This window comes from Mus caroli, unplaced genomic scaffold (assembly GCF_978045245.1).
Source record: "Mus caroli unplaced genomic scaffold, Mus_caroli_1 scaffold_15, whole genome shotgun sequence".
Taxonomy (NCBI): domain Eukaryota; kingdom Metazoa; phylum Chordata; class Mammalia; order Rodentia; family Muridae; genus Mus; species Mus caroli.
Window position 1 is genome coordinate 72,849,429 of NW_028227270.1, and position 15,727 is coordinate 72,865,155.

Sequence of the window (15,727 nt, forward strand, 5' to 3'; positions counted from 1 at the left end):
TTTTGTTAAGCTAAATATTTGCATAAGTGTAACAATCTGGATAAAAGACTTAACATGTTTTTATTATCTGGTTGCCTGGTTAGGACACAAGCAATATCCTCATAGAAAGTAGTATCTTCTACAACTACATAGGATACTTGTTGTCTGTCACTTAACAGCAGTTGGTTGTATTTCTTTAGAGATGTCAACTGCTGCTTCAGTGGGCCAAGGAAAAAGTACCAACTCTCAACAACACAATCCCCACATTTCTTTCAGTGGTTTTTCTATGCTCAGATATAAATTTACATGCCAATATCTCTTAACAGCAGAAACATCCAAACTTTTATTTTTAAAGATTCAGAGTCTAACAATGTCGTTTTAAACTCTGCCTAACAGCTTAGGTAGGGTTCAGCAGTCAGGCACGCCAAGCGCATAGTCCCAGGGAAGGGCACACACGTGACACAATCCCTCTGAAATTAAACTGCCAAAAGGCAAAAGGTGCCCTTTTTAATAACAAAGAATGCAGTCCTTAGAATCCTTGAGATCCGGAATTCCATCAGTGATCTAGTGCTTTCTTCCTGATGCTCGAGTAGTATGAGCAATATAAAACAACCAAGCACAAACCTCATCCAAAAGCGGCCCTTTGACTTTATAAGGTTCAACACAAAATTCTAAATATACTGGAGACCAGGGAAGGAGATGAGGGGCAAGCCCTGGGTGGAAGGTGGACAGAATGGCACAGGTTTTACAGAAACCCTCCATGAATTTTTAACCTCGCACTCATTTTGACCCTTTCCGTTGAGTTATCCCCCCTAGCTGACAGCTAGGAACTGTGACATTTCAGATCCCCATAAATATTTGACTTTGACTTCATAAAAAGTCCCTTGGGTCTATAATACTTTTATTCTTGTATAATCTGAAACAAATCCTTTTCCTTTTAAAAATCAAACAGAGCACGTTTACACACAGTTCACTATTTACAAAGCACCCAATTAAATCCCACTTAATTCTCCCACTCTTAAAAATTCCATCTAACTGGTATGTAAAATACCCATTACATTAAATGTGTGATGTTCATAAACCCTGGAGTTCTCAGCTCACCCAGAATATATGATTTTTCCCGGAAGGGAAGAAGGGTCCTTAGTCAATTCTATAACATTAAGAAATCACATCAGAAGTCACAGTACAAGACAGATAAATCTACTTTTAATTTTCACATGTAAAAGTTACACATCACATGGAATTGGACAGTAGCTTAGTGGTGACTGACATCGCTATAGTGAAAATCATTTTTTATAGAAAAATAATCTAGATGTGGTCATCAGAATTTTTGGTCTACTTAAGTTAATATTTGAAGATCGACTTTTATCCCTGCTTGAAGGATTTTCCAGTATGTTTTTTTTTTTCTCCTACTGATGCCTATTAATATTCTTTGGAGGGAAGAGGGCAGAAAATGTCCGTTTCCAAGAGTTTGTCCTTTGGTAGCAAGCAGAGAACATTTTTCATTTCTATGATTTAAATAATCTGTACAGATATGAAACTTCATGACATTATGCGTTAGTGTAAAATGAAGGGCGAGCATTTTCACTTTAAAAAGACAGCAGTTCTGTAGACTTCTTAAAGGTCCAAGCATTTCTCCATCCTATATGCGAATTCACTCAGAATCTATTTTTGACCTCAGTTCAAAAATAATAATAAAAAAAATCCCACACACTTAATTCTTTTTATATTACACTATAAAACCCTGTACTTAAAACCCGAGAAGGTAGGTTTTCACCATGTACACTTCAAATACAAAGGTTTCCATCTAGGTTAAAGAAAGCACATTTGAAAGGACTCATAACTGGTTTATTTTGTGATTGAACATCTCATGCAATCATGCAAGACCAGTACCAGAGAGCTGTTACCTCTGAGCCTCAGAAACTGGATACTGGGCAAAACAAAACAAAAAACCAAATCAACAGCCTGGCCAAACAGGAAACATCCAGATAGTAAAAGCTCTGCAAGGGAGCTGAAAAATAATTTTCCAAAAGAAATATTCCCATCGATTTTAAAAAAACAGACACATGATATTTACAAAAAATATTTAATTAAAAATATCTTATAATTACAGTAGTCTATTAAAGCGCATATACTTTCTCACACTTATAGAACATCTCTATATATACAGGGTATGAAATGTCACTCACTTATCTATACAATATGTAACATTCTTGCAGAGAAAAAGTTCCCCGCCCTGTTATAATCATCTATTTTAAACAATAGATGTAAAACAACATATCTACAATGCTCTGGTATATTAGTAAAGCTTCAAAAACAAAAACAGTTCCCTTGTCACAATGTACCCTCTAAAGTTGGATTCACTATTGGTCTTCTACTTAGCAGTCTGGTCGACAACACTTAAGCTTCGAAGTTTAACTGCACCTTCAAAAGGGTGATAAAAATAACCACAGAAACGTACAATTCACAGCGGTCATACAAAAAGAAACGAAAGAGAATACGTACGGTGAATGCTCGTGAACGTGCAAAAAAAGTAAAAGTGAATTTAAGTTTTATTATTTTTCCCCTTCTCTCTCTCTCTCTCTCTTGGAATGACAAGACGAGACAACGTTTCTAGATTTGCTGAAGATTTTTTCCCCCTTTCCTCCGGTGGCTTGTTTCTCTTAATTTCTGCTCTGGCCCTCCCTTCCTAGGGCTCCTGGCTCGCTGGTGCTCAGGCGGCCGCACACCTGTGGAAGAGGAATGAATAGAGGGGGTGTGTGAACCTTCTAGCTGCAGACTAACTGGCGCCACCGACCAAACTCAAGACATGCATGATCAACAACCCAAAACAAACCGCCGGGTCAGGCAACACCCGCAGCCCGCAGCTCAGCCAAGTGCCCAGGAGGCAAATGCGGGTTGGTGAAGGCCAATGGACAACGTTCGGGGCGCTCTGCCCGCATCCCTCTTTGTGGATGTCAGGCCGCTCAGCTGGGCATGAAGGGTAGAGAGGAGGATTGGGAGAACTCGGGACACTGGGATAGTTTCTACGGTCACGAGGGTGTCCTCTCAGAGGTAGAGGAGACCAGCAGAGCCTGTCGGTCACAGGCAGAGGAACAAGGGCGGCGGGGACCACAGCTGATGAGGCTCCGCAGAGAATGATCCCCTGAGTTGGAAAGCTAAGTGGACTGCCTCGCTAACTGGGTGGCAGAGAGGTATGGGTGTCCCCGGGGCTTTTACTCTTCGAAATGCTAGGGGACAAAGATCGCAGCAGTGCCTGGCACCGGCAGCCCCTGGGGAGGTGCGAGCATGGTAGCCCACTAACCATTCGGGGACCTGAGCGCGCTCACCTGGCCATCCATCGCAGCTCAGCGGCATAGAATGCTGTCACCCTGCTTGTTCACGGCGCCGGCCTGGAACAGCAACCCAACACCAAGGGGAAAAAAGGTTAGAGTGCGCAGATCACAGTGTCGCCACCACCCAGGAGCCGTCCTGGAAAACTAGGCAGGCGAGCAGAGTCCCCACCCGAGCCCGAAGCTGGGGAAGCCCCCTGTGATGCAAGGGACACTCCGGAGACGCAGGGCTCCAAGTCCCAACCGCCCTCGGCTCAGGGACCAGTGGATCACCAAGCCCAGCAGGCGGCTCTCGGTGGAGACGGGAGAAGCGGCTGTCATTCCCTGAGAGGAGAAAGACCACCCGTATCTCGCCGCCCCGCCACCTTTCCCGCGATGCCCAGGGTGCCCCGCCAAGGCTTCTCACCGGGTCAGTGTTGAGCGCGGTGAGTGGGGTCCGTGGCGGCGCGACAGGACAAGCCCCGGCCGGGTGGAGCGGTGGCGCGGGCGGTGGCGGCTGTCTCAGCAGAGCAGGGTGAGTCTCCAGCGCCAGCTGCAGGTCCAGGATGTAGTCGATAACGTGCTGCAGGATCTCCACTTTGCTGACTTTCTTGTTGGGCGGGATGGTAGGCACGAGCCTCCGCAGGCGACTGTAGCAGTCGTTCATATCGCACTGCAGGCACAGCGCCGGCTCGTCGGCCGCCACCTCGGCCGCCTTGCAGCGCGCTGCCGCCGCAGCGGCGGCGGCGGCTGCCGAGCCACCCAGGCTGTGGCCGTGCTCCGCCAGGCAGCGTAGCGCCAGCTCCCCGCCGCCGCAGCCCGACGGCGCCTTGCGGCCCGAGGGGCGCACCGGGCTCACCGCCTTCATCGCGCGCTTCCTGCGCGAGAGGACCGCGACAAGCGGTAGAGCGAGCTCCGGGTCCCCGCCCGCAATATGCTTTGCTCCCCTCTCCTGCGCGTCCGGCGCTCGCAGCACCCGGCGGCTCCGAGCTCCAGAAATCGACCGGAGAGCTGCTCGGGGTTTTGGAAAGGGTATCTCAGGGTTTTTTTTTTTTTTTTCTTTCTTTCTTTTTTGTGAGCGACAATCGGCCCGAAGCAAAAGACAAGAAAAATCAAAAGCCCCGGAAAATAAAAAAGTAGCCCACCCTGGTCCCTGAGCCGTTCCCTTCCGAGCTCCGACTAAGGTGGATGGCCCGGTGACTGCCCCCCGTCAAAGTAACGACTTCCAACCGCGCCTCCCAGCTCAACAGCGTCGCTCGGCTCCCGGCGCAGCAGTATTTGTAGAGCCGCGCGCCTTGGGGGCGGGGCCAGCGCGCGGGCCGGGTCGCCACGAGAACCGGACGCGGGCGAGCTGGGCGCGCGGGCGGCGGCGCGGAGGGAGGTGGCGAGGGCGGGGCGCTGGGCAACCCGAGTGCGGGGATGGGCGGGGGGTCGGAAGTGACCAGCCAATCAGGAGAACAGTGCCACCTCGGGGAATGACGCTCGGGCCAATGGGAAGGGCACTCCATTCCGTCAACGCTGTGGGAGGGGTGAATCTGAGAAAATGAGAGCCGGGTGGGAGTCGGGCCAGGATGGAGAGTGCCCGAGGGAGGGGAAGAGAGAGAGAGAGAGAAGTTCCTACGAAGAACTAGGGGAATGTACTGGCTGGAATGCGTTCTCCATGGGCCTAAGCTGCTGAGGGACTCTGCGCCTTGTTTGTGGGTCCCCTGTCACACTCTTCAAGGCGGGGACTTCAGTCCCCAGGCCTTCAGTCCCTAAGATTCCAGTGCTTTCAGAAGGACTCGCTTTCAAGAAGCGCGTTGGTTCATTTGTTCATGTTATCCTCCTTCGGCATCACCATTCATCTTTGCACAATTGCGAAGCCCTTATGATGGAATGAAAACGGGTAGCCTTCCCGTATGTGTGTATGCATATACATGCAGGCTAAAGCTTAGTAAAAGAAAAATATAGGAAAAGAATGTCGGAAGCCGGATCCAGTGCAGGATTTCTGATGAAGGGAAATACGCATAAAACAAGATCCAAGATCGTGGTGGGTTTTTCTTGGACCTATCCAGATGCAGAAGTGGGCTTAAGACATGCAATCCTTTGCGGGTGTTAAATTAGAGCATGCAGAAATAAAAAATGCACGGACACGAAGTGTTTAAAATTCCACCATGACATATAATATTAATCTGATTTATGTAAAATTCATACCTGTAACTTAATTTAAGCCATTAATGCACAGCTTCATATATTTCAGCGCACTTCAATTTGAATAAGGAAATAAGAATAGTCCAGAGACTTCCCTGTAGAGCTATGAAATACTAGCATTCACATCTCCAGGGTCCTGCTTAGGCCCCACCCTGCTACAAGGCCTGTTCCTTTAAGGGTGTGTGTGTGTGTGTGTGTGTGTGTGTGTGTGTGTGACTTTTTAGCAGAAAAACAGTCCTTCAAGGGTTCAAAATAAGTGTTGCTTGTGTGTCCTCTTCAAGAAAAAACAACCAAGCTCTTCAGATGGCAAATGAGCATAAAACTCACAGCTCATGGGAAATGAATTTCGAGTGCTTTCCCCCTGCAAGCCCTCCCACCTTTAGACATGCTTGAAGATGAATTAACCCGAGAATTTTCTTCCTTCCCCATACATGACACGGACTGCTGCCTTCATTTTCACTGATAATTGAAAGAGATGTGCTCTTCTCGTCTTCTGGCCACCCCGGATGGGCTTCATGCTCCTCCTTTCTGCTTTTCAAAACTCTGATACCCATACAAGGCAGCCGCTTTGTTTCGCCATGCGTGTACATTGTGACTCTTTGGCCACCACGTTTTCCCGAGTGCATTCCTTCTTCCTGACGAGATGAGGAGCAGACTGGTAACTACCAGTCTCATAGACGGATGTAACCATCTTCCTCCCTCTAAATCCTTAGAGGCCACACTGTCCCTAATTATTGGAAACAAATGACATTCTCCGTTGCTTTTGTGCACGCACAGTCTCCATCCACACTTACTGAGAAAAATGACAAAATGTTAACTAGTGTTCTCTTCCAAAGTCTTACACATTCTTAGTATAAACCCAGACCGGGTGTGTGTGTGTGTGTGTGTGTGTGTGTGTGTAAATACCATGATTTTAGATAGAAAGTTAGGAGAAGCAGTCCTGGTGAGCAAAAGTTAGTATATTTGTTTTCCATTGTTATTACATTTGATACTGAACATACAAACATACATACATACATACAATGTCTTATCATGTTTTGGGAAAACCCTCACTATGTGCAGAGCACACACAATATATCAAAAGCTCATCTAGGCTAAGCTTGTCCACAATACAATTAAAGTTATAAATGTGTGACAGACCTTCTTTGCTTCTTTATCTTAGAGATCCACACCTTGCCTGTGCCAAATGTCAAAAGCTTCAGGGCTTGTGGCATGACAGAGCTTAAAGGTAGTAGTATTGGGTTACCACGATGGAATAGGAGTTCAGAGAAATAATCTTCACTAGATGATGAAGAACACCCAGGGAAAATGTGACCCCCCCCCCAACCCTGTCTATAGAGAAGGCAGAGGCAGCTATTGTATGCCTCCTTTGGAGGGTCAGAAGGCATGAAGACAATAAAAAATTAAAGTGCTACATAAAACAGGAAACAATGGGATTAAGGAATGTGATCTTGTGCTTTGGGGCCTATGAAACCAGAGCACACTAGAGTTCATGCAATGTTTTTTTTTTTTAATTCTTCGACATAGATACTTAGATGACAGCAAAACTGAATTAAAATAAAATAAAACCAGACCTCTCTGTGTTCAGCAATTGCCAGAATTTGAATTAACCTTGGAAGCCATGATGTTGCCACTGCTACAAGGAAGGACCATAGCTTGCCTGCGTCTTTTCCTTTTATAGAAAAGTGTTTTACTCATACTTTTAAAAATGAGGTCGGGTAGCCCAAACTCATTGCCCTGAAAGTGCTAGAGACTCAGTGGAAATGTAGGACGAAGCAATTCATTGACGATCAGGGAGTGTTGGGTGATCATGGATGTGTATACACCTGCCTTCCAGATGCAGGGGTCTGCCCCGCTGTCTTGTGGAACATTCTAAATGTGCATCAGACCCTTGCTGAACATCTGGATTTCCTGTGTTTAGAAGGACACCCAAGTCTATTGTTCTCTGTGGCCTGTAAACCCTGGGAGACACCATCCTTCCTTCTCCAAGGCTTGCAAGGGACCAGCAGGTTGGCTCAGACACACAGACACACGTGTCCCCATGCCCTGGTTTCCTCTCGTTGTTAGTTAGAAGTGGTCACAGAAGGAGATACATACGTACCTTCAGGGCACTGGGAACTGTTATGGGACACTATATGATCTCTCTGGCTGATACATCCCTTGCTCCGAAAGAGTGAGCTGAGGAGTTTCAGTTCAAGTTCAAGGCTGCTTTTACCAGGCTCCTCAGCTTCCCTGAGCCAGGCTTGCTGATGCACACCTAGGAAACACTAAGAAACACTGACAACCTCTTGGTGTGCCCAGTCTTAGAAAGGAGGACCTTGTTTATTGAACATAGCTGGGCAGATGTGGTCATCAAAAAAGCCTTATTTGGGACATTTTTTAAAGGATTAGGAGTAAGTGAATTTTCAAAAGCATTTCTCATATTAAAGCCAGAAAAAAAGGGTGGGGAGCGAGGGAGATAAGATTTAGTGAAACCTGACAGCCCACACTCGATTTGGGCTTCTCAGCTTAATACTTTCAGATTAATGAATACCTGTAGAACTTTCATATCTCATGTTTATAATACATACACTTTGGTAAACATATGTCCTGTGGTCTCTCTCCAAAACTGTGTTAAGACCTGAGGACTTTGTCTGGAATCTAGCAAGTGGGCAAGGTTCAAATTCATTATTAGTTTTGGCAAATGTCATCTCCTAAGCTCTGGGTTGTATTTTGTTCACATAGAGGTCTCTTTTGGGGGATCAGTCGTTCAACAACAAGGTCAAGTTCATCAATTTATTTTATCAGGGATCTAAGGCATTTTTCCTAAGGTAAGATAAGAAAGATTTTTCTCTTATGTTTTTTTTTTCTCTAAGTGTTTCATATTTTCAGGTAGGTCTGCTCTCATGGCACGGAGATTTTGAGCACACTGAGGGTGGTAGGATTGAGAGGCCCCCCCAAGAGCTACAGCGCTCTTCTACTGCCATCTTGAAATTCTTAGCCATGTTATATTTTATTTATTTATTTATTTATTTATTTATTTATTTATTTATTTTTGTTTTTGAGACAATGCCTCATGTAGCCGAGGCTGGCCTCAAACTCACTGTGTGGCAGGGGCTAGATCTGAGCTCCTGAGTCTCCCGCTGGGATTACAGCTATGCACCACTATGCTGGGCTGTTTTAAGGGAAAGTAAGTGAATTTTCCCTTTGCCTTGGAGTCCACGAATTAAGTGGTTGGTCATTGTTTTATGACCATTCTGCTTCACATGCAGTACATGCTAATGACTGAGGTCAACATTTTATGTACATTGGTTCTGTTGTTCTAGCTGAAGAGGTCATCCTTTGTTCCTGGCCTTGACACCATCTTCAAGTCAGCCAAAGGTGACACCTAGCCTTGAAACTCTGTCCCACTGACCTATTTGTTTTTATACCACAGCTGCATTGTCGCGATCAGGGTAGCTTGATAAATCCAGAAAGCAGCTAGCATTGGATCATATGATCTTCTCATGCATTTGGGGTTTGGGCAGTCCTGGCTGGGTACACTGCACTTCCTTGTGACTTTTAGAATCCAGTTGTGAAGTTCTTTCTGAAAGCGTTATATGAAAAACATACAAGGACTGAAAGTAACTCAGAGGTATGTAGAACATTTGCCTCTCATGAATGGCATGCGCGCGCGCACACACACACACACACACACACACACACACACCAGAGAAATGTAAAGTGCTCCTGAAAACACAATAATAGGAATCTGTGATTGGTGATTATGCAGAGAAACTGCAAGTGTCAGCAGGAATGTGAAAGACCATGAAGAAATGAAGAGGAGGGAAAAGGGTGGGTATGGCCATCATCTCCCGAACGCTGGACCGTATTGCTGTGAGTCAGGTATCGCAGCACTAACCAAATGCTTGCAAGTTGCTCTCCCAAGCAGGCATAAGGCAGGTACCAACTACTCTAACAGCTATCATGGCTATCCATTAGCACATTCCAACACTTGCTGTACCTTCATTAATGTAAGACACCCACATCTCCTAAGGTCTCAGACTGTTTCTGAAGAGACATGGTCATTTGAAAGGCCCTTCCTTTGGGCAATTGCTAGATCTGCCTCTGTGCTCTGCCTAGCGGTAGCCTCTGTTGTCTAGATTACCTCAAAGTTGCAGCTGCTTTGGGGAAACGCCCAGTGGGCAAGGAAGATAAGCTTCCTCCTGGGTCTTTGAGAGGGACAGGGAGATAAAAGGGTTTGTCCAGCTTGGTGGCCTGAGATTGATCCCTGGAACCTACATGAAGAAGAAACTTGACTTCCAAAAGTTGTCCTCTAACTCTATGTACACACACACACACACACACACACACACACAAGGTACTGTCATTTCATATTGAGGGTGTTTTGCCATTATTTTTCCTCCTACAAATTCTCCCTGGTAAGAAGGCTTATCCCTTGGCAGGATGGAGTGTCCCCTTTATGCCGCCCAAAGCAAAATTTTCTAATGGGTACCTTTTTTTTTTCACTAAAAATTCATGATATAATATGTGTAAGATCAGCTTCTCTATCTAACAACAAAAAGAATCACAGGAGCAGACTTAAGATTTACTTCTCTGGGAAATCTAGGGAAAGGCCAGTTAGTAAACAATTGGGATAATGGATGCTTGTACACATGGGATACTCAGCACCCACTAATGTCTAAGCTGCCATTGGAAGGGGCTCGTACTAGGGAAATGGTTATGAAGATGCCAAAGAGATCACATACTTGCTTTAGCTCTTCATCGTCCTTTTGCAGAGAAATTCGACACAAGAATTATTATTATTACAGTTTAACTCATCCCAGTGGATCCAGACCTGTGTATGTCTGCTGCTTTCTCTCTTGACCCAGTGATTAGTGCTTGGGAAGCCATCACCAAGAATGAAAGGCCTTTAATTCTATTTTCCTCTTTTTTCAAAAGAGAATATAGAATAATTCCATGCTGGAGAAACTCATATTGAAAAGCATTTTAACTACCAGGAGGGAAGAAAATAAACAGTGTTTCCCAGTAGGTGTGAGGCTCTTCTGCCCACGTTTACCTTGACAGAGAGAAAACACTTTTCCATTTTGTTGTCAAGGTTGCTGAGAATACATGGAACGTGGAAGAAGGTCACATCTTTTCTCCCCTGGAGAGGGACTCGGAGAACATTTTTGTAGACCCCCCAGTTGGTTATCTCTGGATGATAGGTAGACTTGGTACTCACAGAGGAAAATAACTGTGTACAGTCAATAGAAGGTATGAAAACTCACTCATATGTGAAACCAGCAAAGCAATTATTTTTCCCTACTAGCAAAACTCACATGCAATGAATCCCTAAAGAACTTACAGGTAACAAATTGGAGGGTGGGGTGGGGTGGGCAAGGGACTGGCTTGCCTCTGAACTTTATCAACATTAGTGGCTCTCTATTAAACAATCCAGGATGAGAAAACTATGTCTTCAGTGCAGTGCCGTAATTTTCCCTTCAACAGAAATAGATCAGATGTATGTATAGCTTTCTGTGGTGTTTTCAAGGAAAATGTTCCCCACCCCACCCCACCCCTGTCACCATAGGCTCAGGCGTTTGAACACTTGCTGCCCAGTTGGTGGCGCTGTTTGGGGAGAAGCAGCCTTGTGGAGGAATGATGTGACTAGGGCGCAGGCCAGGGCTCTCTCTGTTTTGTGCCTGCATCCTGCCACCCCTGCCTGGCAGGCTGTCCCTGTCATTAAGCCTCTGACCCTCTGGAGCTGTAAGCCAAAACAAACTCTCCTGTTTAGAGTAAATGCCATGACCAGAGGCAATTCACGGAAGCAAGGTGGTTATGTCTCATGGTTCCATAAAGAAAGAGAACCCACCAGAGCTGGGACCACGGCATGGCCTGGCAGCTGGGGCAGGAAACTGAGAGATCACACCTCAACCACAAACAGGAAGCTTGGCGAGGGGAAGGAGGAGAGGGCGAGGGAGAGAACAGGAAGTAGGGAGAGGCTATAAGCCCTCCAAGCCCACCCCCACACTTCCTCCAGCAAAGTTCTATCTCCTAAAAGCTTTGTAACCTCCCCCAACACAGCACCACCAACAGGCAACCAAGTGTTGAACTACACGTGACTGTGGGGGACATTTCCCATTCGAACTACTAATGTGTAATTCTCTGTTTATATTGTTTTAAAAGTAAGTAAGATGAGTGTTATTAGGAAACAAAAATGACAATTACTATGCCAGAGTGGCAAAGATACCTCGTATGTCTCAAGTACCGTGGACAGTAAGAGTAATTTGATATTGAAGACATTTACTGAAATGTTTCTCCCGCTAATCTCAGTCATGCTCTCCTGCATTTTTATCAGTAATCTACAACCTGCAACACACAAGAGGCGTTTGCTTCTTGGTGGATGGTTAAGCGGATGGTACTTGTGGCCAGTATTGTTCACTAACATTTCTCCTGGACTGTCAACTTTTCTCAGGGAACAGAGTTGAAAATATGGTAACACCTTCTTTTTCCAGCTTCTAGAAAAAACATACAGCCAGACATGAAAACAAAGGTCAGCCACAAGGTCCTGTGCAAGAATAACCTGTTCTGTTTAGTTATGCAAACCAATGATATTTGTGCTTAGAATTTCCAGTTATGAATCCTACCAAACCTAACTCTTCAGTCCTACTTCATGTGTATACGCATGTGTGTGCATGTGTGTGCGTGGTATGTGGAGGCCAGAGGGAAATGTCTCCTGACACTCTTCCCTGTGTTTTTTGAGGCAGGATCTCTCACTGAACCTGGAATTCCCAGATTCAGCAAGGCTGGCTGGTCAGAGCCCCTAAGGCTTCTGTCTCTGCCTCCTTAAAGCTATTGCATCTGCCTTTTTAGGTTTGTGCTAGAGATCCAAACCCAAGTCCCCATGTTTGTGCCACAAGCACTCTACTGACCCAGCCTCTCCCTGGCTCCATTGAGATTGCTAACTACTTCCCAGAACTGTTTCAACTGAATTATTTAGTTCTAGCTAATCCGACACAAACTTGCCCTGTTCATCAGAATTGAACTCAAAAAGAAAACAAGCCACTTATCCTTGTGAGTCTTGCTGGTTTTTTTTTTTAATATTTAAATTTAAAATTTCAGTTACTGTGATGAAATGTATTCTGTGCAGTAACACAGGCCCGAATATGAAACGGTTGGGGCAAAAATCAGACAATACAGGTGACTGTTGAAGGGTAACTTCATCAGTGGACGATGTTCCAAGCATGGCATGTGCAGATACTGAGAATGAACGTTCAAGCTCTCCCTTGCTCCTTCAGTTTGAACTTCAGCATTGGCTTCTTTATATTCTCTAGCATTTCTCTTCTTTACCACACGACAGCGCTCCCCTTCCAAGGGCTTTTCCATTTGTTCTTCTTCCAGTCCAGTCATCAACTGTCTCAAGCACACCATAGAACTTAGTGACCATACATGACGTCTCCATCCAGGGAGCCACCTACCGATCATTCACTCTTCCAATATGAATATTTTAAAACAATGTCACTGGTTTCCTATTGTGCAATATGGCACTATCAAAACAGAGAGTAAATCCAGATCCATATACAGTTCAAATTAAACCTCAACCACGAACTACGTCTGGAAATAACATTTGTTATTGTTTTATTATATAGACATGCAGTTCCCCACCATGCGTATGAATGCCATGCAAGTGACTATTATTTCTGGACCAAAAGTTGTCGTGTACAGTGCTTGTAATTTTTCACTTCATATGATGTGGAAATATTTCCAAACTGATACTTATCTGTGTCCTAATTTTTATAATTGCATCATATTCTCTTACATGGATAATCATAACTTATTTGACAAAATATGATGTTGCAAATATTTATAGTGTGTCCATTATTGCTGTGTGTTCTTATCAAGCCTAATGTGAACATTTCCTCCCAGTGCTGTATTACATAATGGTTTGCATTTTTTGATATGCTACTGTGCAATTATTTTCGAGCTAAGTCGCTCTTCTGGGTTTGGGTGTGCCTCTGGAATTCACAGGTCGGAAAACTTAGCCCTCTGTCATATGTTAATGATGGGAGCGAGTTCTTTGGGAGGTGTCTGAATCATGAGAGCCCAGCCTTTCTGAATGGAACAATACATTCATGCCCTGAGAGAGTCTTGGGACAATGAGGGAGGGAATTAGCCATCCTGAAAGAGGGGCTGTAAGAAAAGCTAGACTGGCCAGTTTTCATCAGTGTCTTACCATATGAAGGCCTTGGAACTCTAAGAGAGTCCTTTCCAGGGACCATGTCTTGACTTGATAGTCCCTAGACCTTGGACTTACAAGGTTCTAGATCTATAGGAGACAAATGTCTATTCTTGATACATTATCTCTTCTCAGATAATTTTAGTACAACAACTGGAAACAATCTCTCTTTCTCTCTCTCTCTGGTGCCTGCATGCATGCATCATGGTACATATGGTGCATATCTGGTCAGTTCTCTCCTTCGCTGTGTGGTTTCCAGGGATCAAACTCATTTCACCAAGCATGGCATCCCTTGCCTTTAAACACTACACCATCCACCTGACCCAGAAAACTGTCCCTGCATGAGCTCAGTTCTTCGTAAAGTCACTGTACTACCTGCATTTGCAGGCAATTCCGGATTTGAGGGATGAAGAAGCAAGCAAGGCAAAAGGTGACGTCCAGCTAAATGACCCTCTCCAGAGCCCTCTAACTCACCGATGGGACAGCACCTGGCTGAGGAGGGGCTGTGGCTAGGGTCAGTCTCCTAACTGTCCTTGTCCCCACATCCTGCATAGAAATCTCAGATTCAGAATGCTATAGCTTCTCTTCTTCCTACTTTTGTTGTAAAAAAATCATTCTACCAATGACCATAATGTACTCTGAATAAGATCTACTTTCCAGCTCAGGAAGGAAATTTTGGATTAGCGTTTTTCAAGTGTCTGTGCACTGTACTAACTGATAAATGCCGGAGCTTTTCAAAGATAACACTGGAGGGGAATGCCAGTGGCTGGAGCAAGGATCCAGGGCTGATACCTGGGAAAGCAAGCCCAAGGGGCCAAATGCATTTGTATCTGAGCCAAGGAGCCAGTGTGACAACAGCTGCTAGGACATGCAACATTTCCTAGGTGAACACATAGAATTCTCTCTGCCTTCAGAGATTCATGCTTGGGGGTTTGGACTGAAAATTATCTAGGTCGTTTTCAAATGCAGGAAGCTATGACCTAACCGTCTTTTTACATCACTGTGCATGACATTTCTTCTTCTTCTTCTTCTTCTTCTTCTTCTTCTTCTTCTTCTTCTTCTTCTTCTTCTTCTTCATCTGAAGACTTTAGTGGCTTTGCAATTTTAGATGGAGTAAAATGATTCTCTAGTTTGAATTTTGAAAGATTGATTTGTATTGTTGTGTATGGGTGTTTGGCCTGCATGTATGTCTGTATATGATATGCATATCCCAGGGCACACAGAAACCAGAAGAAGTTGTCTGATCCTGGGATTGGGGTTACAGACAGTTCTGAGTCTTCGTGTGGGTGCTGGGAGTCAAAACCTGGTCCTCTACAAGACAGCAGGTGCTCTTAACCACTGGATCATCTCACCAGCCCTTGTCTGTCCTCGTAGGTAGCTAAGATCACTGTCGTACCAGCAGCAAGAGGTACACGGGCACCTCGGTGGTAAAGTTTGTTGTTTATTGTCAGCAATACTAATATTTCATCTTACAACACATTCAGCATCTATTTTAAAGCACCCAGCTCAATGCCTGTGCTGTGTGCATTGCTGTCTACTGCCAGAATCATCGATACCACGCTAGATAGTGGTTGCAGCAACTTGTTTTCTTGAGGGAGTGTTGGTTTCTGTAGTCAAACTCATGCAGCTAAGACCTGACATATTTAATATAGTACTTACACATGAGCAAATGGGAAAAAAATGTAACTCCTTAGACCACCATGGCTGTGAATTTTTACACGATGCCAACACTACACAATAAACTAGAGATATTTTTTTTCCAGAAATTGACAATCAGCCAAAGTTTTAAAAATGTGAGTTATACACATATGAATATATTATTTTGAGATTTGCATGTTACTTATCAGTCAGAGCAGCATTCTTTCTGGGCTCTGGAGTCATTTGAATAAAATTAAAGAGATGGCCAGCATGCCCTATTAAGCAAACAAACAAAAAACCGAAAAAGAAAAGAGGAGAGAAAATAAAAAGCAAAAACAAAACAAAATTCTATCGCTGCCGTGGCGCCCCGGCATGTTTTTTTATAAATTCCACAGTTGTCTGAGAAGGGAAA

The 15,727-nt window shown here is 44.7% G+C and overlaps 1 protein-coding gene across 1 annotated transcript; it reads right to left on the bottom strand.

Moving 5' to 3' along the window:
• Nucleotides 1–1,546: 1,546 nt before the first annotated feature.
• Nucleotides 1,547–4,560, bottom strand: Id4 (inhibitor of DNA binding 4). The gene is made up of 3 exons (XM_021180381.3): nucleotides 3,718–4,560; nucleotides 3,309–3,371; nucleotides 1,547–2,708 (listed from the first exon to the last, which is right to left on the bottom strand). The coding sequence occupies exons 1-2, from the start codon at nucleotides 4,156–4,158 to the stop codon at nucleotides 3,327–3,329; spliced, it is 486 nt and encodes a 161-aa protein (XP_021036040.1). The 5' UTR covers nucleotides 4,159–4,560; the 3' UTR covers nucleotides 1,547–2,708; nucleotides 3,309–3,326.
• Nucleotides 4,561–15,727: the final 11,167 nt, after the last annotated feature.